Raw genomic sequence first — 25192 nt, 5'->3', positions numbered from 1 at the left:
GTAAGTACCTCTGAAACGTCGGTCAATTTCTAACATTCCAGAAGGCATTCATCTTCATGTTCGCCGTCGTGAGAATTTGAAATCTCACAAAACAACATTACCTGGCTATTGTGGGTTAATTTTATGCATTTTCTACAAGAAATGCATAAAAGATGGATGGAAGTAGATTTAATCGAGTTGGGCTTTCATAACCTCCACTGAGGAACAAAGCCAGGGAATAGAAAATGCAAAAGAGGAGCAGATTATTTGTGGTAGAGGCGTAACGCCATCTGTTAACAAGGGGCTCATGCCAGTAAGTTATATTTTCTGTATACAGTTGAGATATGTCGATACATAGACATACGCGTATGGATATTTTGTTTGATATTTTTTGAGCCGACAACAAAGGGCTCTGATGATTAGCCAAGAATTAACAAAGGGTTAGCATTCCTGATTTGAAGTTTGTTTATTTTTTAAATGTATTGGGATGTAGTTGCACTACAAACAGAATTTAAATTCGACGCCAGCATATATTTTGCGTCTAGTAGGAATACGCCTGTTGCTATTCGAGTGATATTCGAGTCCCATTAGAAGCGTTGGGACTTTTCTCCATCATTTTCAGGTAAGCTCTTGCGCCGAACCAGCTGGTAGTAAAGCGATTGAAATGTGAAACTGACCATTCAACTCCATCTACCGATGAGTTTCGGAACACGTGATAGTTGTCTTCGGTGTCTCTTCATTGTTATAGTTAATATTTATTATTAAAGTAAAGCTATCCCGCTACACGCCATGGGGGAACTTGTGGGGAAATGTTGAAATGCTCCTATTCGTTCTTTACCTCGGTATTAGATGGGGTGAGTGGTCAGCATCACGCCTCGACCGCGCTTTCCCCCCGGGAGAGGACTCTGGTAACAGGTCCGTGGCAGTGTTTGCTCCAGAATATATATCTTGTAATATGCGTATTTTTAAATGTATTTTTAACGAGCATCGCGGTCAAATGATAAGCACTCCTGCTTCGTTTTCCGGTGCAAATCTCGATCCAAATACCAAATATCCTGACCGAAGTTTTTAATGGCTTGAAGATTTCTGTCTTCTGGGTTGTTGCGCCGTGTAGTCTGGTCGATGCTAACCAACGTCTCAGAGGTTATACTGCCTCCGTCATCAGAGCGATGAATAATATTGACGGAGGCAGTATGACCCCCGAAACGCTGGTAAACATCTACCAGACTACACAGCGCAACAACCCAGAAGACAGGAATCATCATACTCACCGCTGTGAAAACCTCAAATCTTACATATTAATGGCTTTCCTTAATCCCTCCAGGAGAATGCCGGGATAGTAGGCATAACTTAATTTAAATCACTGCAACATCGTTCCATATCCTTCACTAATACATAAACAAATAAGAAACTGATTTTTCTCAAAAAGTGAAAATAATTTGTCGAAAGTGCGAGATATTTTAAATTTTGAAACCATTTTAATTTGGAAGTTTGATGGGAGATTTAAACTATCTACAAATACTGTTGAAACTTTTTTGTCAATTCATCGTGTTTCTCAGATATATGTTTTAACTTTATAAATAGTTTGCATATATAAAATTCTGCTTACCCGCTACTATGGAATAGTTCTTACAGGATCTATCAAAAAAGATATAAAGACCAAAGACAGCATAGCTAGTCACTATACTGACTGAGCTATCCCGGCTCATTCTGCTTTGGTGTACTTCCTGTGAAAGATTTTGCTGTATTTTTCATAGCATATTTAATAATCTAATATATTTCCTTTGCATGCATATTTGTTTTCAGGCAATAAAATCGTCAATTTGTGATATTTTTTTAGTAATTTTTATGTTTTGGGAGTGTAACCTCCAATTATAACTCTATGCTTAAAGAAATAATGACACAGATAGCAAGGACCTCTGAAACGTTGGTAAACTTCTACCAGACTACGTGGCACAACAACCCAGAAGACATAAATCTTCAGACTCATCGCTGTGAAAACCTCAAATCTTACAAATCAATTGTGTTATGACTGCTCTGGCTTGAGTTTTGCATCACCAAAACTGAATATGATTAATGAATTGAATTTGTTTGCAGTTGTGTTGGACACAAACCGATGGTATCACCAGACGCTTATCGTTTCAAACGAGATGAGCATCACCATTGGAGCCGAGTATGACTAACGGGGCCCCGGAACTAAAGAAATCAACATATATGAAGATCTTTGTGTATGAAAGAGTGATCCAGACACATTGAGACAGAATAAGAGAAAGAAAACTTGGTAAATTCACGATGTAAGAAGATATCATTGTAACGTTGCTATGAAAGTTTGATATGTTATCTTATAAATGTCATATTATGTTGTAACTGTTTTCTTAATTTATTTCATATCTAAATTAAATGGGGAAACAATTAAATGTGTGTATGGATGACAATTTATTCTTTCAAACAGTAAAACAGTTTTCTTATTTTTAGTTTTTGAAATGTAATTACGAAAAATGTGTCTTTATAGTTGTTCGCAAATAGTTGATTTAACTTGTACATTATTAAAATGTAACAGTGATGGGAGTCCTGTAAAATTTCTGTGGAAGAAATAAGTGAATTGATTACTTTAATCATATTGCTGATATTTTATATGATGTTTTGTGCACTGGTGAAATTCTTAATAAACATAAAACTTTATAAATTTCTGTTGATAGCCCTTCACTTGGTTTTGTAAGTTTCAACTGGAATTTAAAATTTCACTGTTGTTAGCTGTTCGTAACATATTTTCTTAAAAATTACTTTGTAATGAGTTTCATAGCTAGAGTGTGCTGAATTTAGATTACAGGCCTGCTTTGTAACTTTTTAACTGTGAAAATATGCTCATACAATGAGAACTGCCCCTCCCACTTAGGATTACAATTATGTATGGCCTTAATGCATACTATAAAATAATATATATTATTGCGCTGAAGGAGCCAGTAATTTTGCACATTCATATTGCACATTTTTAATAAGAAATCCATATTGTTTCACTTAGACAGGACTAGGGGTATGCGGACTGATTCAATTTGTTTCACTCAAATTGTTTATTTAAATCAATAAAAAATCTTGGAGCTGTTTTTTTTCATATAAACATAATTGAAAGGAAAATTCATTATAAAACAAAATGTTTAAAATGTGTAATATCAACATGAATCTATAAAAATTATGGCAACGCGTTTATGGCTCCGAGAACAAGGACTTCCACAATTTATGGAATTATCTTCTGTCTCATATTAAACTCAGCAGGTCATTTGATTCCCAAGTCTATTACAATTGAATGTGAAATGACTACATTCAGATTTCTAATATCTAATATGATTGTTCCTATTTTAAGTATATAAATATGTCATTTGTAAAATTTAACCATGAACATATGGAATTCCTCCTCCTTCCTTGCATATGCACTTCCAATTAAACAGTTGTTATCAGTGCGACGTCACATTTTGATCATTTAATATACTTTCTAGAACTTTTTTGCTCTAAGTGATACTTTACTACGGTTATAAATGTAAGAACATTCTTTTTTTTTCTTTGATATAGAAGGTAACATATACATTTACTACTATCACTACAATATAATGGCATCTGTTGTTAAATATTACAGTGGTACTTGCTGCCTCCATCATCAGGGCAGCAAGGACCTCTGAAATATCAGTAAACTGCTACCAGACTACATGGCACTAGAACCCAGAAGACAGACATCTACATGTCAGAAGTTGTTAAAATTTCAAAGTTTCTGATGATGATGATGATGATGATGATGATGTTGCATAAAATAAGAAAAATGGTTATTTTGGACTTTATCCAGTGCCTAAATTATAAAATTGTAAAATTACATCATTTTGGAATCTGGATTCTGCTTTGATCAAGAGAAAAATGGTGAAGAGGGCAGAAAGCCTATCTGTTTAGCCTCCTTGTCAAATTAACCTGAGACCTGTCCTCTTCCCACTTTTATAACTGCTGGCATAACCAGAATCAAGCTTTTGAAACTTTGTAATTTTATGATTTCATAATTTAGATAATTTGGACAAAGTTCAAAAGAACAGTTTTATACATAATCTGTCCAGCTTGCCTTGACGAACATACAAATATGTGTGGATGCTTACTCATTAAGGGATTAACTTCCCTGTTGTTTTCAATGTTATCAAGAAAATTCTAATTGTCGAAGTATATTAGTAAATTATGTAGAAGTGGAGGGTTAACAATATTTGTTCCTCAAAGACAAGCAAAAAATAATTTTGTCTATTGTTAAAGTTCACTGTGCTAACTTCTGCACTTGTCACTCATATTACCTTTACTTGTTAATATGTAAGTAACTTTTTTCCAATTATGGTGATGACTACTATTCTTATTAGTAAACTGCAACAAAAAGAAACCACTGTAACAACTCAGTTTACGTATTCAAACAAGCTGTCTACTACTAACATGGCAACATTTTTATATTTAAATTAAATCCGTGGTGTAACAGCCCCCTAAGAGCCAAAGCCGACTAGCTTGACTGCTGGCCTCACGTTCACATGCCTAAGCAGAGGTGATCGATCATCCAACCAGATATAGGATGATGTGTGGTCAGCACGACAAACCCCCAGCTATTGCTAGCTTTCCTAACCGGATTACGCTACTCATTGTAGCTCCCCAATTTCTTCACGATGCCAGGTTGGCACCGGCCCCATACACCGGTCAAAAATCTCATGAGAAATTTCTTTCCCCGAGACTCGAACCATTCACCGTATCACTGGTCCAAAGCATAATGTCCCAGACCGCGTGGCTATGGAGCGGGACTACATTTTTATGTTGGTGCAGGAATTTATGGACTTAACTGCTGAGACAATTTGTGCTTTACAGAACAAAATTTAGGTTTATAAACATTTTTGTGAAAATGAGTTTATGAGTCCTTTGATAAATCATGTTTATGACTATGGAGGCAAATGTGACATACATAATTTAAATAAGTAAAGTAAAGCATCCTGCTACATGCCCATGCAGACACTTGAGGGGAGCGGACGTATACCTCCTACTCTTTCTTGACTTTAGCACCAGATGGGGGTAAGTGGTCAGCATCATGCCCTAGCCGCGCTTTACCTCCGGGAAAGGACCCTGGTATCCATTGGACAGGAGGTTGGGTGGGCCTCAGAGCTGGTATGGACGCAGAGGTTAGAGGAAAAATTCTCTGCCCCCATCGGGGATTGAACCCCGGCCGTCCAGCCCATAGCTAGTCACTATATTGATTGAGCTATCCCATCTCACAATTTAAATATTAATGCCTATTTAAATTTGGTGGTTATTTTATCATGGAGAACTAGGAATGCTTGTACATCTATTGAGAAAAGTAAAAAATACATAAAAGACTTCATTATGTTAAGACAAATAGGGAAGTAATCATGGTTTGAGACCAAATTGAGAGTGACGCAAGGAATTGTGCTATCACAAATATTGTTTAATGTTATAATGAATAAAATCTGTAATAAAATTAGAGAAAAATGGAAAAAGAAACAGGTTTAAAAGCTTTTATGCATGTAGATAATATTATGGTATGGGGTAAAGATGTGAGGGAACTTGAGTCAGGGGATAGTAGTTATGTTAAAACTCTTGAGAAATGGATTAAAAAGCTCATTACTAAAAAATGTGTTGAAGAGGACAAAGAAGTAGATTGATTTGACTACTTTGGAAGTGTGGTGAAGAAATATGCAAGATAAAAAAAAATTAGGAATTGGGAACGGCTCAGAATATTGTCATTTAGCTAAAGCTTCTTTGTGGAATAGATATAGGCAGAAGATAAAAAATTATAATATTTGGGCATTTAGCTCAAAAACATACTATTATATGGGACAGAGACTTAAACATGTACTAAGAGACAGGAGTTGAGATGAAATTCCTGAGGGTAATAGTGGGAGAAACCAGGAAAGATAGAGTTAGAAACACAAATATTGTGGGAGAGGTCAAGATGGAGGAAGTACAGAACCAAACTGAGAGAAGTAGATCCAGATGGTTTGGTCATGTTAAAAGATTTAGGAAGACCCAGAGAGAGAAAATGTGCACAATGGATAGAACAATTTATAAGAGATGTTGAGATAAAAAAATAACACTGGAGGAGGGTAGATGAGTGTAAGAATGGGCAGATGGAGGCAGTCGGAGACTCCTGCGTAAAAGCCAGCCCACAAGTATGGAAACTACATGAGGAAGAAGAAGATCACTTTGTCAGAAACAAATTACAAGAATCTTCAGTGCGTAGGTATCCTTTGGTTAATTCTGCTCTATTTCTGGCTAATTTAAAGTAACACTAATTTGTACATAAAACACAATTCTACTTAGGGCTCATCAAGTTTCATTGCAACATTTATGAACATTGCATAACTTGAAAGAGAAGATTGCAGTTTAACAGCTGATTGTTCATTATATTTGTTTTAGGGAAACTTTCAATATCATGTCTTCTGAAACATGTATGTACTCACAGTTTGTTATATGTTTCTTAATTTTACAGATAACTTCACCATTCAAAATATTAATTTAATTTTCATTCAATTGTATGTTCTTTAGGTGATTTTGTATGTACTATTAACATGGAGTAAAATTTTCTTTTTTGTAATAATATTCTTATTTCTGGCTTTTTTAAAATTTTGTCCTAGTAATGAACCTGACTTTTGGGCACAGCATATGACCAAACAGCTACTCCGTGACTAAATTATTTATCTATTTAAAGTAATTTTAGCCTCTTCCATAATTATGCAGTGTGCCACAGTGGGTTAAGATCATTATTTTATGTTTACAAAACTTTTGACTACATAACTTCTGATTTATAGTAAAGTATCCACTTCTACTATAATAGCTATGTTTGTCACACGTGACTGTATCAGTGCACCATTGGTATGTTGTGGGAAAGATGAAAATGGCAATGACTGTAGCAACTCAAGTAGCAAAAAATATAAATAAGGTTATGGTGGCACCTATGGTAGGGTATGACAGTGTGTGCATTTGACAAGAGTCTAGAGCCTATTGCTGATCCCATAATATGCCCATGTATTTAGTTTTGTCTACATTTACTTCTAGGCCTATTTTCTTGCTAGCCTGTAGGAGAGTTTCTGCATCCTTAGTTATGGTACCTACCCCATCAACTAAGCAAATAGACATTATCAGCATATTATGTTATGTTATATTATATTTTCTTAATTTGGGTCTTTCTGGCAACATTTAGTGCTAGTAGACCATTATATTTATGTTTTAATTTTACCATATTAAACACAATAGTGTTCATTATAATGTACTGTTCTTCTTTTAATTATGTGTATGAAAAAATTAATTGAAATGATAACAATCTGTTTAGTTGTAGATAAATATTGAGGGTGAATGTGTAGTGGGGGCCAAATTGGACAGTCTACACAGGGCAGTCAGTGTGTGGCAAGGTATATTTGCTGGTACTGACTGCTGTAGCGGAGGAACAGGCCACTGTCCAATAGGAGATGAGCATGTGAGCAAATGGTTGAGAAAAGGGGGTGACAGAACATTTTTTTATGAACATGTGGTAATGAAAGAGGTTCTGGTGACGATGTTACATGGAAATGGTTTCCAGCAATTATGTGAAGGAGTATAAGTGTTTCGTGGACCAGCCTTTTCAAGGACTTATTAAAGGGAAAGAGGTGAAAGGATACATAAGGACCCATGAGAAGTGTAAAGCCTTATGGAGGCCTGGTGTGAGTAAGAGAAAATGAGGAGAAGTTTGCATGTGTGCCAAGGAAGGTTAATTGGTGTAGAAAATAATAGGTTAAACTATACTTTTTTATGGTTTAATATTCTGAACAGATAGACTGTGTGTGCAAAGTTCCTGAAACAAATAATAAATAATACATTCAAGGTAGAAGTGAATGGATGGCATTGAGTTATCAAACTGAAAATAATAGGCTGCATTAAAACAATGGGACACTTCTTACACAGACTTCAATTACCATCAACTAAACAAAGATTTTAGGTGGCAGCTGGGAAGACAACAGATTCTGAACTGCTTGGTTGTAAGTATTCTGCATTTAATTTATTAGTGAAAAAGATTTTGATTTGTTGCAATTGTTTTCAAATTTTTAACTTTGCCACAATTTCAAAGGACTGATTAGCTAACATTATGCATTGATTTTGTCCTGTAGCCTGGTGACAAGGAATAAAATTGTATAATTATTTTTTCTCTGCATTTACTTCTAGGCCCACTTCCTTACTAGCATCTATTAGAGTTTCTTTGTTTTCCTTTACGATATTAATGTTTTCCTCAATTAAGATTATTGGCATAGATCAGAAGCTGATGTGTCCAATTCAGTTACAATCTTTCTCTCTCTCTTTTTTTTTTTGGACCTTCCTGATAGTGTATTCCAAATCAACGTTTAAAAGTAGTGGTGATATAGTATCTCCCTGTTTTAAACCATTCTGAACAGGAAACTCATGACACAAATTACTTTCTTAATTAGTTTAAAATATGTACTTAGCTACATAAAAGTATAGATTTCAAGAATAATCCCCTCAAGATAATTTGATATTATTTTACAATAGATAAATTATAATAAACATGTAACTATAACCAGCCAACAATGTCAGTATAAATGTGGATGTTGTTAATGTATTTTGATTAAATGTATCCTATTCAAGTGGAGATTTGCAAACGTTTATTCCGTAGTTATCTTGAAAGGCATCTATGTTCTTATATATTTGCCACACTGGCTTGGTGTCAATGCATTTCAATCTGTTTGAATATATGGCCCAATGTCATAGTTGAGTTTTCTATGTCACATCTTACCAAATGCTTGATACCGTCTTCTTTACTGTTTTATAGTCCCTGATAGCTTCTCTAGTTTAAGTTACTGGAATTTCATACATTTCACAGCTAAGATTAATAATGAATTCAAATTATACTAACTCGCTAATTCTGGCAGCTGGTGACAGATAATTATTAGATAGTAGTTGACCTTATTATCGGCTGATCTTCGACGATCATCAAGTATGTAATACCTATCGATGGAGGGCAGTACAGTACGCACGATTGTCGTGAAAGGAAGCATCTGTGAAAGCAAGCGACGAACGGGTGGGAACGTCCTTGTCACAGATACTTGAGTCATAAAGACGCGTGTTTGTAAGGGTTATAGTGTAGTTGTGTGTTGTATTAAATATTTGAAATGTGTGGTCAGTGTCGCTACTGATTTTTACGAAATATTAACTGTGAAAAGTGTTGCAACTTGTTTATTTCAGTATCATAGTCCGTATATGGATTATTTACTGAAATACCCATGGTCATAAAATGAGTGAGGATAATCAAGAAAACAGAGGTAAGATGGCGGCTTTGTTTGTTTCATAGGTCGTAACTGTACAGTACGAGTCTTCATTAAATCCTATAATGCAAACGATGCCTACATTATGTATTGTCGAATACGTGCTGTATAAGATATGTCTGTTTTCTTAATTTGTCTTTTCGCGCTGCTCCTTCTTTGCGTACGTACATAATACACAATGTTATGCTTCATCAGAATGATGCACCTGAAGCTTTCTACCGCCATCCTACATAACGCGAATAAATTTAATTCACTTCAGTAGACTACTTTTTATTCTTTATGACTTCTGTGTTTTGAAAGGTTTCTGACACTTCATTGGAATCTTCTGTACCCTAATCATTACATCCCAGACATGTCCTTCAGCTGCTATTTAAATTGGTGTAATTACTATTATTAATTGTGAGCTGTGACAGTTAAGTAGCTGGTTGGGTTAGGATTTATGTGGACTAGAAGTCAAGAACAATATTATTTTTTTTTACAAAAGGGGTTTGATAGCTTAAATCATCTTAGGTCTACTTCTGTATGGAAATAGGATCATTGCACTGAAATGAATGGAAATTGGAACTCCATTGCACCATTTCTTATAATAATTTTAAAAATTTATCTTATGCCCATTTTAGATTTTATTAATTTAAATGTACAAATTATGGACAAGCATATCACTTTTATCAACTTCATACAAAATTTTATGCAACATTCTTATCTCAAGGTGAAGTTCATATGTAGACGAAATTATTGGGGATAATCAGTGTGGGTTTCAACATAATAAGTCAACTGCTGATCATATTTGTTGTGTTCATCAGATACTAGAGAAAAAATAGGAGTATGATGAGACAGTACATTAACTATTTGTAGACTTCAAGAAAGCCTATGATTCAGTTTGGAGGGAAGTATTTGATAATATTGTTATTGTGTTTGGTATACCCATGAAACATGTTACGCATATTAAAATGTGTTATAATTAAACCTATAGTGAAATCTGTGTAGGTAAACATTTGTATGGCATTTCCTGTTCAAAATGGTCTAAAACAAGGAATTCTTTATTGTCATTGCTTTTGAATATGCCATTAGGAAGGTCCAAGAAAGCCACATTTGACTGAAATTGAATGGGAGTCATCAGTGTCTGGTCTGTGCCAATGATGTAAATCTGTTGGGGGGGGGGGGGGGATAACAAAAATACCGTAAAGAAAAACACAGAAGCTCTAATTGATGCTAGTAAGGAGGTTGGTCTACAATAAACACAGAGACAACTAAGTCTTATCACCAGAATGCAGGGCATAATTGTAACTTAAAGGTAGCTAATAGATCCTTTAGAAATGTTGCAAAGTTCAGATATTTGGGAGTGACAGTAACATATCAAAATTTGGGTCATGAGAAGATTAAATTTGAGTAATGCTTACTACCATTCAGTTCAGAACCTTTTGTCTTATCATCTACCGTCTAAAAACAAAGATTAAAATGTAGAAAAGTATAATTTTTCATGTAGTTTTATGTGGGTGTGCAACTTATCCCTTACACTAAGGGAGGAACGTAGACAGAGGGTGTTTGAGAACAGAGTACTGAGGAGAATATTTGGACCTGAGGGATGAAATACTAGAAGGCTGGAGAAAGTTGCATAATGAGGAGCTTCATAAGTGGTATTTGTTTCCAAATATGATTAGACTGACCAAGTCAAGGAGTATGAGATGGGCAGTGCATGTAGTTGCCTGCATGAGAGAGAAGATGAGAGCCTACATAGTTTTGGTTGGGAAATCAGAAGGAAAGAGACCACTAGGAAGATCTAAACATGGTGGTAGGATAATGTTAAAATGGATCTTAGAGAAATGGGTTGGGGTGGTATGAACTGGATTCATCTTGCTCAGGATAGGACCAGTGGTAGTCTGATATGAACATGGTAATGAACCTTTGGGTTTCATAAAATGTTGGGAACTTCTTGAGTGGCTGAGTGACTGTTGGCTTTTCAGGAAAGACTCAGCTCCATGGAATAAGTAAGGAAGTAAGTAAAGTAATTGTGGACAAGCATGTATACCAAGTTAATGTGTGGAGCTGCACCTCCATGTCTGCGTGTGTGGTTTTTAGTTGAGTAACAGGACAACTTTACTTTTGCTTTTGGATTGTGGACCCAGTTTACTATTTGAGGATGTACCTTGCAGTCAGGGCATTTGGAACAAACATTGTTGAAAATCTATATGTTGTGTCAGATGAACCTCTCTACCATTATATTTGTGTCTTATTCAGTATGTGGTGCAGGTAAGTGCCCAGTTAAGGTAAGAAGGCACAGTTTATCGAGGTTCCACTGTATTTTGAGGGGTATTAGGAAATTTTGTGGTGTTTCAAAATTTTTATGTATTTGTTCCACTATTTCTAGTAGAACTCTGGATGGGAAACACATCTGAAGTATTGCATTTGCTGTCTAACAATATATTCAGATAGATGGACTTCTTCAGTCCCTTTTAAACATTTTTCAGGAATGGAGAGAGAAACGGTTGATATTTATGCATTCATCCTTTTGTTTTCACTTATTAATCTTTGTTGACTATTTTTTTGATTATAGTCTGTAGAACTAATGAAAGTAAATGGTATTAGCAGTTGAGATGTATCAGGAAAATAGTACAGGCTCAATTATTTTTGTCCATTTTAACAGTTCTTAAAATAAGAACTTTGTTTTTTTAAGTACATTCTTTTTTATGCCAAAATGTTGGCAGGTTTTTAGAAGGAGAAATTGCTTATGTATTATGACACATATGGTTAGCAGATTATATGAAACTCAAATTGCAGTTCATAACATTGAAGATAACTCCATCATATCTTTCTTAATTTAATGCATTGCTATTCAGTATAGAGTTCTGAGAATTTGGTATGAACTTAGAAGGATTTAGGTTTTTACGGCTGTGAGTCCGAAGATGGCTGTCTTCTGGGTTGTAGTGCCGTGTAGTCAGGTAGAAGTTTACCAACGTTTCAGAGGTCCTTGCTGCCTCCATCAACAGGGTGATAGTGACCCTTGGTATGAACTGTTTTATATATAAACTCATGTTGAGGTCCATTGTCACATGTATATGAAAATAGTTCATGGCATTTGCAAGCCATGAAGAAGCTCAGGATAATATACTGGAATGTGAAGAGAGACTTTTTAATTGAAAGATAGTTATATTGGGGATTGATACACATTTATTAGTCAGTGTATATACTTTTGTTGCAGGGGAACAAGAAGTAAATATCTTGGCGGAAATCCTAGATAATTCAGCTGATGTTTTTGAGGATTTAGCTAAAGAAATTGGTTCAGAGGATATTATTGGTAAGTATACTGATTGCTGTTTCATATATTTTTAAACTTTTATTGCACGGGGTGTGTGTTTGCTGTGGAAAATACCTTGCCACTTCTACCACTGTGATGGCATGCTAAGGGAAGCAACAAATCTGGCTGCTGTCACCAATTGTAATGACTTGGCACTTAGTGTCAAAGTTTGAAACCCAGTGCTGTGATCACTTTAAGTGATGTATTGTGAGTTTGGGGCTCAAACCTCAGTAGCTGATATGCCATCATCTTGCTCAAAGTCCACCTGTGTACTGTTGTAACCTAGGTGCAGTTCTTACAAGGAAAAATTATCCTTTCAGTCCAGTATTTCACAGAATTGGTCTGGAATGGCAGTTAGAAAGGGTTGCTCGAGCGTGGTCATATTGCTTGATCATCCTTTCCCCTGGTAGGAATGGCTGTGAGATTCAAGTACAGTACTTGGTTTGATTATTTACAACCATATTATACATAACTACAAGATACATGTTAATATGAAATGTTCCATGCCTGGCCTGATATTTGTTGCTCTTCCTTTAATGCCTATAATTGTAATGGCTGTCCCACGCCATAATCGCGCGGTCTGAGGCGTCATGCTTTGGACCGGTGACACGGAATGCGCGCTGGTTTGAGTCTCGGGGAAAGAAATTTCTCATGAGATTTACAACCTGTGTATGGGACCGGTGCCAACCTAGCATCGTGAGGAAATTGGGGAGCTATAATGGGTAGCGTAATCCGGTCATGAAAACTAGCAATGGCTGGGGGATTCGTCGTGCTGACCGCACATCACCCTATATCTGGTTGGATGATTGTTCACCTCTGCTTAGGCATGTGAACGTGAGGCCAGCAGTCAGCTAGTCGGCTTTGGCTCACATAGGGCTGTTACGCTACAGATTATTATTATTATTATTATTGTAATGGCTGCCTGTCTTGTCCTACCCTTGATACTTAATCCAGACATTAGATTCAGCTGGCCGAGGATTACAAATATGCCACCTGTGGGTACACAGCGGCAAGTAGAGTCTTTTTAGAACCAGTAGCAGCCTTGGGTTTGACTCCATCATTTTCTTGAATTGTCTTTCACTCTACAAAAAAATGTCACTAATGAGTACCCTGATAGTGTTGTGTAAGTAATCAATTTTCAGCACAGTGGAAACATTTTGTGCAACAAATTCATTTTTGATGAAAGCATTAAATAATTTGATAGAGAACTTGGATGACCTTGGCACCAGACTGAAAGCTAGCACCCAGAATTGTTATGCTGCTTGACTCTAGGGTTGTGTATGCAACAAAACTGCTGAAGCTGTATCCTTTCATAACTGTCAAATAAAAACTTGTGCATCCATAAAGACCTTGCTCCATTATTTTGCCATGTGTTCTTCTGGTTTTATATCAGTGTTTTGACAGACCTCCATAAGTTGAATCGTATGTTCCTCTGAAACATTGGTATAAGGTTAGAAGCCTGCTTGGAGCAAGAACCCAGAAAATTAAAATTTGAACTCGGAAAACAGTTTCTACATTATACATATGTATTGTAGGACATTTGGGGGCCGTACATTGTGTATAATTTGAGAACTGAGTCATTTCATGGAAATGATTGAAGGGAGCTGCATGTGTTGTGCAGGCTGTGAGTTTGACATGCCTAGACTAGATCAAAAATTGAAAATCTGCTATTGGAGAGCAGAAAATCCTAGTGCGGTTGGTTAAGTTCCTCCCGGAAGGTTGGAGTTTGGTGTACATTCAGTGCGTACTTAATGGAGTCTGTGTTTTTGATGACACAGCAGATTCATAGTGTTATGTTAGGTTCATTTTAGTACCCTTCCTTGAGGAAAAAAATTATTGCTGTTCTCTGCATAAAAATGTCACAGAACACTCAAAATAATTCCATGATGCAATTAGCTAAAGCATTGGAGCATTGTGAGTGTCATAAATGGCAAATCACCATGATATTTGCACATGGTGGGGCATTAAAATATAAAATGCATGTGAACAATTCTTTTTCATTACAAGACCTGAAGGACACCATTGAAAGAGAAATTTCTGCTACTTCTAGGCAACAGCTTTGTTATATGCCGAGAAATATTTTTTGTAGGTACACGGCCTATTTAGAAGTATATGGTTGGCATTTCTAGTTTCTTCTGTATAATGATGTAAGTTGAGTAACGCAGGAATAGCAGACTTCCTTTCCTCAGTGATCAATCATCTGCGTTGTAGGAAGTTGTTTGTTGGCATTGCAGCATTCAGTTCCATGATTAAATAGATATCCTATCTATTGGGTACTGGGATTCTTTCCCAGGGGTAAAGCATGGCTGGGGCATGATGCCAACCACTCACCCCCATCTGGTGCCGAGGTCAAGAAATAGTAGGAGGTATACCGCTCCTCCCCCCAAGTGCCTGCATGGTATATAGTGGGACAGCTTTACTTTTACTTTTTATTATATTTGATTACATATGTTTGTTTATAGGCATCAAGAAAGAGTCCTCTGCTGCAGCAGACAGCAAGCTAGCAGGTTTGACCAAAAGAAAGGTGAAGAGTGGAAAGGTTGCCAAGAAATCAACTCTAAAAGGGGTTGGTTACTGCTTTTATATCTTATTGTGGTCTCATTGAATTAATTAAATCTTTCTGATTTTTATCATTGAATACATTACAACCATTTTATAAAAAGGGAATTTATGTTTGTGTGTGCGTGCAAGTGCACGCATGCGTGTGAATGTGTGTATTACAAATTCTGAGTATGGAAGATAAAATATTGTTTTTTCATGGAAATATACAATTTCTTTAAAAAAAATTGTGGCACTCCTGAAACCTTGTGGCAGCACACCAGTTGCAGAACATTGCCTTGTTCTGATGCAGCAAACATTAAGTGCCTCGTAAGAACCACAAAACTTCCCTGTTGGTTTGCAGTATTCATGGCTTAGCAAATAAGCTACTTTGATTTTATCTCGTGACATTTCACTACAATCAGTGCATATTATTTGAAATGGCACATGTGCAGGATCTGTCACTTAATTTTTTCTTTTCTCATTTTCAAAACATGGGAATAGTGTTGTTATTGACAGAGAAAATATACAATTGTAATTAATGTCTTCTAGTATGGAACTGTTTAACTGATTTTGTTTGCATATTGTTTATTTTTCTGATTTTCATAGAGTAATTCTAAGAAAATCAAGAGCTCACTGCGGGAGGTGGCTGGAGCTCGGGTAAAGTCTAGATTAAAGGAAATAAAAAGAGCTCGTGGTGGTCCTTCAGATAAAAATAGTGACGAAGTTAACAGCAAATCTGTTGAAGAGGTAAATATTGTACATTTACAGTACCTGTGTTGTTTGTTGTAGTGGGAGCAACGTTAATTGCTTTTGTTTACATTTTTGATACCAGGTTTCTTCTACATGAATAACTATTAACTTTGCAAAGTTATTCTATGATGAAAGTGTGTTAAAAGTGTCTGAAACGCTAACACTTTTCCACTCTACTATACACATACATATAGTATGTTCTTTTATCTTTTAAATGTTAAACACATACTGCCATCTGTTGTTCAGTTACTGTGTACAAGTTGAAAGAAAACTTTTTATTTTTGCTTTGTAGTATGAAGTATTAGTGTAGCATCCCGGTGTGTTATGTTGATTCTTGATTTTTCTGTATGTCAAGTGAACAGAGTGTGTGAAAAGTGACATACAGTAAAACTAAGAATTGTAGTAAGAAAGTTTACATGTGTTAACACGTGTTAATTTGTGCATGACATTGCTGATTGTTTCATTTCAGAAACTGGTAGCTGGCGCAGAACGAAAGTCCAGACCTGAATTGCAGTCTAATGAATCCAGTACAAAACGGGAAGTGAAAGGTTGTACCTGCTTAGTTTACGCATTCAGGGTTTTGGGGTTAAAATCAGTCAGGTTTTTGTAAGACGGAAGATAAGCAGTTTTAAGTAATTTATTTTGGTGTGAGTGGAAATTTGCAATTCTAGTTCTGTTAGAATTATATTAATTTATTGCTGTGTTTTTATCTTTATTGCAAAAAAAAGGGTATCCCAATATGGTGTTTACAGTGTCAAAATTGTGTCTCTCCGTGATGTATATTTAAAGAATTTTATTAATAGTTTCCAATGACAACATTAAAAGACTGAAATTCACAATATGTTTTGGATCATCTACATGAAAATGTTATCAAAAAAATTAACTGAGCACGTAGTAAATGTTTTGTTATTCAATGTGGGCATGATCAATTTTTGTTTATAAACTATTTGACTTACATGTGTGTTTATATGTTGTTTTCTGTCACTGATGTTACTTGTGCGATATCTTTTGTCACTGAAGAAGTAATGTGTAGTGTAATATTTCACACACAGTCTTGTGTACCACATATGCTCCTCCCTTTTTCAGTTTATAGCAGTAGTGCTAATTTGTATTTGTGTTTGATTTCATGATTGAAATCCATTTCTTGGAATATGTATTTGTATGAAACTACATTATCTACTTATATGATGGTATTATTAAGAGATTTATTATTTGAAAGAAAGTAACCTTGTATATCTAAAATACTTCTTGGATTATCAGAGATTCATTTGTAATTGAATTACCCACTTTCAGATTTTTCTTTCTTTCTTTTACAATGATGTGAGACTGTGTTGAACTACGGCTCTGACAGGCCCATTACCCATCCTCCAGATAATACATAAATGAACTTGGGAGTTCTGATAGTATGAGACAGGAAAATTGAAGAACTCAGAAAAATCTGTCCCAATACCAGTTTGGCACTCAAAAATCTGAAAATGTACATACATGAGTAAATTGATTTATTCTCAACATTTTAGTGTTTATTTGGAGCTCGTAGCTTAAAAGTGCAGTGAATTTACTTTTTATCATGATGTATAAGTTATAATTTTTGTGTGATAGTTGAAGACCAGAAATCTGGGCTCGACATAGAGAAACACAGTGATTTGGAAAACTCACGTAAGGGGCCAGACACAGTTCCTGATTCTTGTCAAAAGGGTTACACCAGCCAGGAGTTGCAAAAGACAGGTACGTATATTATGACTATAATAATACTATGTATCTTGTGACCATATTAATTGTTCTAATTTATGGATATGTCTATATATTTTTGTATGCAGTATATGGAACTTTTCAGTTTTATTTTTCCAGTTCTCTGTGTTGCTGCGAAGTTCTCATTTAATTTACAGAGAAGCTATGTTCTGTTTATCTGAGGAATATATGTTCAGCAAAATTATTCTGTTTATTGTTTTCAGCACACTTTATAGAGCAGCTTTATAGGTGATCATGTACATGGTCTAATCTAAACACTAGGATTACAGGTTCATGTCTGTCAAGGATCCCAGTGGATCATCCGCACATTCTGTTGTCATGGCTGTAAAGCAAATCAAAAAAAAAATATTGAAAAGTTTCTTAAAACTGTTCCCAGTTTGTGTCCTGTTATGTATTGAGTGATTATAATGGGTTGTATATAATATTTGTTTATTTGCTGTAATATTTGGATGTGAAAATTGTTTTTCCCATCTGGTAGATGGTAAGAAACCTTTCAGATACGAGGATTGCAAGTAGATTTTGTTTGCATATATCTGAGAATTCTGTGGCTTTCCTCGTGCAGAGAACGTGGCAACACCAGTTGTGGCAACGGTAACTCCAGGGGTGTCCGTGAATAAGGAAGCATCAGGGAGTGAAGACGTAGACGGAGGTGACAACGTTCACCTTCGATTGATGGAAGAAAATATTATGGGCGATGAGCTCAAAGATGCTGAAGAAGTTAATGAATATGACACTCGCAGTGAAGTGAGTTCATCATCTTCTGATAGTTCAAGTATGAGCAGAATGAGTTCATCTAGTTCTGAGTCTGATCATGAACCAGGTGAGTTGAATTACCATCACTGCATTTTATATGCAAAGTGTTTTCTGATGCTAGTTTTAACTCTACCCATGAAGAGTCAAATATGAAATAAATCCTTTTTTTTAATGGGGTATCTCCATTGTTAATATATAATATGTTTTGTAGAAATGCCATAAATAACATTCGTGTTGAAATTTGGCAGGATAGATTCCTTTTATTTATCTTGTCAGACACCACAATTAATTCATACCAGGACATTTTCTCATCCATAGCGTGGAAAGTTTTTGTGGCAACGTTGCAGTGTATAATAAAACTGATATATTGTGGTACCTAATCTAACCTATCTTATACGTACTTGAACCTTGTACCTGGTAGGATAGCTTAGGAACTGAATAGAAATGATAGACATTTATAGACTGCACCAACTTTGAACGTTGGCTTTCACTGCAGTTTTGTTTTGAATTGTTCAATGATTTGAAGTGGTGCAAATTGCTAGAAGCAAAGCAAAGTATAGTGGACTAGCAAGACGTTCTTAGTAAAATTGCTCCAGGAGCTCGGTCCATGGCCTCCTCAATTCTCCTCTTCCATTCGGTCCTCTGTTAGGTCCGTCTGTCCGAGGCTTTGATTGAGGTTTCGAAACCTTCCTTTTTTACGGTGTAAGGTTGTTGGCCTTGCGATCAACCCCTAACCGGAGAGCCATAGAAGAAGAAGCTCCAAGAACTGCATTGTGGCACAAGCATATTGGGGATAGGCTTTGTCATGGAGAAGCTGGGCTGCCTTACTCTTCTGCAACACTACTTGAACTGCACCTTATTGGGACTCGGTCAAACACTTCTGCAACAGTACTTGAAATGGGACTCTGTCTAACACTTGCTTGAAGCAAGTACAGTGAAACCTCTATCCATCGTTCCCCGAACTATCATTTTCCCGGATGCATTGTCCGTTTTGTTCGGTCCCTGATACATCCCATATAAAATAATGTTACTTTTCCCTCTTCTATCGTTCCTTGAACTATCGTTTTATTGCATCAATCGTTCAAAAATCTTAGTCCTGGCCCACAATTTTCCTGCAATGATCGTTTCTGAGAAATTATAACAAAATTTACGCGATGTTTTTAGAATTTAAAATGCTGGGTTTTGAGATAAATTAATACCGAAAGACGCACAATGTTTTTGGAATACACAGTAGCGGTAACCTGTTATGTCACCCAACCAGCACAGATTCTTTTGGAATGAGGGGTGGTAGTTGGAGTGAATGGCGGTGCTCATTGTCAGAAATTTTATGAGTTTAATTTAATTAGGGTTCACTCATATTTCATTCCAGTGATGCCAGATGGCATGTGCAGTGTGAATTTCTTCACAAATGCTTTTATTATAAGTACAAAGGAAAGGCTTTTCATTCATCTGGTTCATCTCCTTTCCAGTGGTTCAGTGTCTTCTACAGCTACATTTCGTCCGAGTTCGCCAGTAATAGTATTTCCATTCTTCCAGTCTATATTTTTGTTGTTGTTCCCGTAAATATTTTGTTACTCCTGTTAATTATTTTGTTATTATTCCTGTACCATGTCTCGCCCAGTAAAGCAAGTCAGAACTCTTCAAGAAAGATTAAAAATAATGTAAGAAGTGGAGAAGAATCCATTTGAAAAAAAGAATTGCTAAATGCCTTGGATTAGCACCATCTACTTTAAATTCAATAGTTGCAAAGAAGAAAGACGTGATTAAATTTGGTGATTACGTGGCAGTAGACAGCGAGCTTGCCACATGCGGAGTCGGCACCATTGATGAGTTGTGTGAAGATCGCGAAGGGGTGGGAGCGGTGAGGAAGAGGAAGACGACGAATGCGAGCCCGAAGCTGTGCTGAGTTTTGCCGAAGCACATGCTGCATTGGCAAAAGTGAAGTCGTTCTTTTATTCGCATAATATTAGTGAACGTGACGAGGAAAACATTTTGAACGTGGAAAGGGCTCTGTTTGGCCTTAAATGTAAAGTTTTGACAAATCAGTTGTCCATTTTTTTTTGGTAAAAAGAAGTAACTTTGAAAGAGAAACATTCAGTTTTTTTAAATTTTTAATGCTTTCCCGCAACTATTGTTTTCCCATGTTCATCGTTTTTATTTCCCAGCCCCGCCAAAAACGATGCTTCGAGGTTTCACTGTAGTTGGCAGTCTGTCACAGTATAGCTCATGGAATATTTCTGCTGTGTATATGCCCGTACAGCCAGGGGCTGTGCTTAGCTGTAGTGACTTAAACCTCTTTGGACCACTGTAGGAGCACCTTAGATCAGGGGTCGTCAACCTTTTTATACCTACCGCCCACTTTTGTATCTTTGTTGATGGTAAAATTTCCTTACCCCACATACTGCCCACCACCATGAAAGAGGTACAGCTCGAAGACTGAGTGATGGCCGGTGGTAAGCCCCGCCCTCGTTATGAGCACTAAACTCGTGCCTTTAGCTACGGAGCTCATTCATTGCTCCCTCGTCTACGAGTATACTTCAAGAATTGCAAAAGTATATTTTAAAAAGTCAGACTCGCAAAGTTGTTAGCATTGTATTCGATATATGGAGGAAGAACAAAATTTGTAACAACGGACAAAAACCCCCACCGCCCACCATGAAAGCTTGAATCGCCCACTAGTGGGTGGTAGGGACCAGGTTGATGCCCCCTGCCTTAGATGAAAACACTTCAGATGTGATGAGAAGATGAATTGGTTACTGCAAACCCTGAGTCTTGATTCTTCTTTTTGGAAGTTCTCCAGGGCTAAATTGCTGTGACATTTATCAATTGCTCTGACAATTATGTTCAGAAATAAGATGTTTGTTATTACTTGTCCTGTTAGAAATGTGTCATAATAAAGAACGAAATACACCATCAGATGTTTTGTATTAAACACTTCTTGTGTTATGCTATAGAAGGGTGACCATAATTAAGACATTCTTAATTTTGTCGCTTTTGGTCATTGTAACTGGAGCCTCTGTTTATGACTGGGCATAACTGTGTAATTTGATGCACTTTCAGAAACAAATTCATCTCAGAAGGACAGGGGATCAGTCAAATGCAGGCGAGAAGTCTCTCGTGAAAGGAGAAGTCCTGTCCATAGTAAGTAGAATGGTTTTTGTATGTATTTCATTAAGTAGGATACAGATTAATTCAATTGCTTTGCTCTTTCGGTCTTTTTCTTTCCTGCAGTAGTTTTGGGGCTGTTGCACATAAAGATGAATTGAATCGTATTGTATCTTATACAACATTAAGGGCGGTGGTGGTATCTGATATATGAGTTGATGAAATTCTCTTCTGCAGACAATTTGTTATGTAATTAAAAAAGTAGATATTACACCCACCCACTGCTTTAGGATACTGACATGGTGGGAAATGTTTTTGAATACAGTGTTGTAATTAAAGAAGATTTACCTTTCAGCACTTCAGGGGATCATTATAAGGAAGTCCATTATTCAAGCTTTCATTTTATTAGCCACCATAAATGTGTAGTTGTTAGATACTACACCATTATTACACTTTTTTAAGATCTGAGAATGTCTTCAAAGTTTGAGGACCTGAGGCATCCTTTATTCTTAAGTTGACTTTGCAGTTGTACTGCTTTAGAAAAAAATTACCTTTTATTTCATATTATTTTAGAAAAATGTACTTTTCATTGCCAAATTCCTGCAATTTCATCATAAATATTCTATAATAGGATTCCCTGACTCCTGCAGTTATAGGTTTTGTACTCTGATCTCTTCACACAATACTTATAGGAATTGGTTTTAGCAAGATCTTATAAAATACTTATAGCAGATTCCCAGTTTAAAACTTCATGAAAGGTAGGCACTATAATTGTGCTAGACAGAGCATGTTGCTCAAAAATAGGTGAAGCAGAAATATCTTTGTATGGCCCAAGACTATCCTGTCCTCTTTCCTCAACGTGGTTAGTAGCATTCCTGCTATATGTTTTGGAGTTTGCCAGTTCATTTCTTGTTATGGGGTTGATGTTTTTGTGGGTCTCAGTCAGTTTTAGCAGATGCTATAGTTCTACCTTTGAATGAGCTATGATTGTTTCTTTCCAAGTCTTCACAGTTTGTCATTTCAGTCATTTGATGCTATGTGTACTCTACAGTTGATAAAATATTGTTGCATCAACCAAGAATTAAGAAATGCATGGTTATTAATTAGAATTGGTGTACCATTAACATGTTTGTATTTTGCCTACTCTGAAACTAAAATTTTGTTATTGTGTTGCATTAACAAAACATGATGCTAATGATAACATTAATAGACACAGATGAGGTATTATGTTTTAAGGTTGCGGTGGGTAGGTGGTGGACACAGCGTCTGAACCCCATATTAAATGTAAATGAAGCAACTTATTGAAGGTTGCAACATTCTTGTTCTAGTTGACAAAGGCAGCCATGTACTGGCTTAACACACTATAGTAATTGATTTTGATTGTTATAGGTCACAGTTCCAAGAGATCCAAGACTGGGAGAAAGGTGAAATCTTATGGTAATGTACACACTACCTTAATTTCAGTCCGTCATAGATTAAAAAAATGATTTATGTATAATTTGTCCACAGAATCATTTGGACACATCCAGTGTTATTTATAGAAATTGCTATTTTCTTGAGTATTTTCAGAATTAATTTGTCTTTTACGTATTGTGTACAAGCTGTCTGAAATTAATATGATGGTTTAATCAAAGTAAAGCAGTCCTGCTACACGCCATGTAGGGAGTGGTTGTATAGCTTGTACTCATTCCTGACCTTGCCACTAGATGGGGTGAGTGGTCAGCATCATGCCCTGGCTGTGCTTTACCACTAGGAAAGGACCTGGATACTCACTGGATAGGAGGCTGGGTACGCCCCAGAGCCGGTCTGGACACAGAGGCTAGAGAAAAAAATTTCTGTCCCTGTCGGGGATCGAACCCCAGTCATCCAGCCCATAGCTAGTTACTATACTGACTGAGTTATCCTGGCTCATAGTCATTATTTGTTCAGATTATATTAAAGAAAATCTCTATATTCAAATGAGAATGAAGAAAGTAACATATTTGGCAGTTCAACATAAATAAATTTATGTTGGTGATTAATGGTAAGTGTAAGGAGGAAAAAAGGCAAGACCATGTGATGACGGGTTCCATAAATGGCTTGATATGTTAATTTTGCAGAGTTAAAATTTTTTTTTCCCATTGAAAGTAGAGGTCAGTTCCAGTTTGTGCATTTATGTGATAGGAAATTTCTGTTGTCTGCGTATAACATCGATTTTGTCTCGTAGGAACATTTCTGCAATTGTTTAAACATTAAAGCAAGGAAAAGGTATTCATAGAGTGTATTATGAATTACATGTAAATACAGATGAAGGTATTCAAGTAAATGAATGCTGTTTTCAACAGTAACATGATAGAATTTCACCTGCAGATTAGCTGCTGTTGTGAATTAACAAAACATGACAATAAATTGCTTTATTCTTAAGTGGAAGATGCACACCATTCTTATTGATACAGAGAAAAGATAATACAGGTACACATTTGTACACAAGTTAACTTCTTCCCATAAAAATTCTGTTCACACAAAAATGAATATTTTCGAAGCAGTATTAATACTATTACTGATGAAAGCTCTTTTGTTTTGCTACTTAGTGACTAAAAAATTTACCACTTACTAAATTATTGCAAGTAAAGTCTCAAGTTCTGGAAAACAGTAGTTAATAAACTGAAGCAGCACCATTTAAATCTTTTTTTTGTCTAATTTTATGTTATTTTTTTTCCAGATTACATAACAAAGCTTAATTATTTGTTTCGTGATGCACGCTTTTTTGTAATCAAAAGCAATAATGCTGAGAATGTAACATTGTCTAAAGCGAAAGGAGTGTGGTCTACTCCTCCGCAGAATGAGGCAAAGTTAAACCAGGCATTTAGGGAATCGCGCAATGTGCTGTTGATTTTCTCTGTGAAAGAGAGTGGAAAATTTGCAGGTGAGGTACATTGTTTTGCATACATAAATATGACACAACATATTGATAGTGTGGTGGTTTTATATTTATTTATGTGTATCAGGAGTGGCACGCCTGGATTGCGAATCTCGGAGAGATGTGCCACCCATCTCTTGGGTTCTACCACCTGGTCTTTCTGCCAAAGCACTGGGAGGTGTCTTTAAAGTTGACTGGGTTTGCAGGTGAGTTCAAAATGGCTGCTGTTCAAGTTCTGAACTAGTACTGGTATGTATACAGGTCATGAAGATAAACGTACCATACACTGTCGGTCTCAGCACTTTATGCATAAATTTGTAATTGTAGTATGAGAAAATTGTCTGCCCCTATTTCCTTTGTATATATCATGGTGTTTAAAATGAGTAATTTGTGTTGTTAAAGGATGCACATTGTTGGTGTTGTGCAGTAGTCCCCAACCTTTTTGTGCCTACGGGCACATTTGAGAGTTTGAGATCGTGGCGGGCACCAACCAATTAACAAAGCCAAATTTTTTTTTCTCTGGACAAATAAGATATGGACACCAAATAATACGCAAAACAACACAACGTTTAATGATACAAGAAACCACGCGATCAAAAATTTGTAGTTTTATAAGTACAATTATTATTACTCAAGTGGGAAGTTAGTGTGATGTTTGGCTCTGCATTTCATTGGCCAGTTTTTCAAATTTGGAAGTGTAGGATGTTGCCGCCCGCAAACAATCGTCAAGATGGGCGTCAGTAAGTCGAGATCTGCGCTTTGATTTTATAATGTTCATGGTTGAACGGCCAT

At 36.2% G+C, this 25192-nt stretch overlaps 2 protein-coding genes across 3 annotated transcripts in view; both read left to right on the top strand.

The window, feature by feature from the left end:
* Positions 1–2665, top strand: part of LOC110838453 (uncharacterized) — a gene marked incomplete at its 5' end in the record, with an annotated part of 72998 nt that extends 70333 nt beyond the window's left edge. Inside the window, one exon of the mRNA XM_087348930.1 lies at positions 2077–2665. Coding sequence (XP_087205056.1) covers positions 2077–2162 — 86 coding nt within the window. The remainder of the gene's footprint in view (positions 1–2076) is intronic.
* A 6403-nt stretch (positions 2666–9068) lies between these two features.
* The window catches only part of LOC147873812 (uncharacterized), a 38677-nt gene continuing 22553 nt past the window's right edge, over positions 9069–25192 (top strand). For both annotated transcript variants that reach the window (XM_087349207.1, XM_087349206.1), the window contains exons 1-11: positions 9069–9305; positions 12508–12603; positions 15066–15169; positions 15751–15891; positions 16364–16442; positions 17494–17619; positions 18206–18463; positions 21457–21537; positions 22891–22938; positions 24203–24406; positions 24489–24606. In XM_087349207.1, the coding sequence (XP_087205333.1) occupies positions 9278–9305; positions 12508–12603; positions 15066–15169; positions 15751–15891; positions 16364–16442; positions 17494–17619; positions 18206–18463; positions 21457–21537; positions 22891–22938; positions 24203–24406; positions 24489–24606 (1283 nt within the window). In that variant the 5' untranslated portion in view covers positions 9069–9277. The remainder of the gene's footprint in view (positions 9306–12507; positions 12604–15065; positions 15170–15750; positions 15892–16363; positions 16443–17493; positions 17620–18205; positions 18464–21456; positions 21538–22890; positions 22939–24202; positions 24407–24488; positions 24607–25192) is intronic.

The sequence above is a fragment of the Zootermopsis nevadensis genome, unplaced genomic scaffold (assembly GCF_977971745.1).
Source record: "Zootermopsis nevadensis isolate Lab colony 2312 unplaced genomic scaffold, Znev_1.0 Znev_ptg000015l, whole genome shotgun sequence".
NCBI classification, from domain to species: Eukaryota; Metazoa; Arthropoda; class Insecta; order Blattodea; family Termopsidae; genus Zootermopsis; species Zootermopsis nevadensis.
Note: the sequence above shows the minus strand (reverse complement) of the source record. Positions and strands in the feature narration are given on the sequence as shown.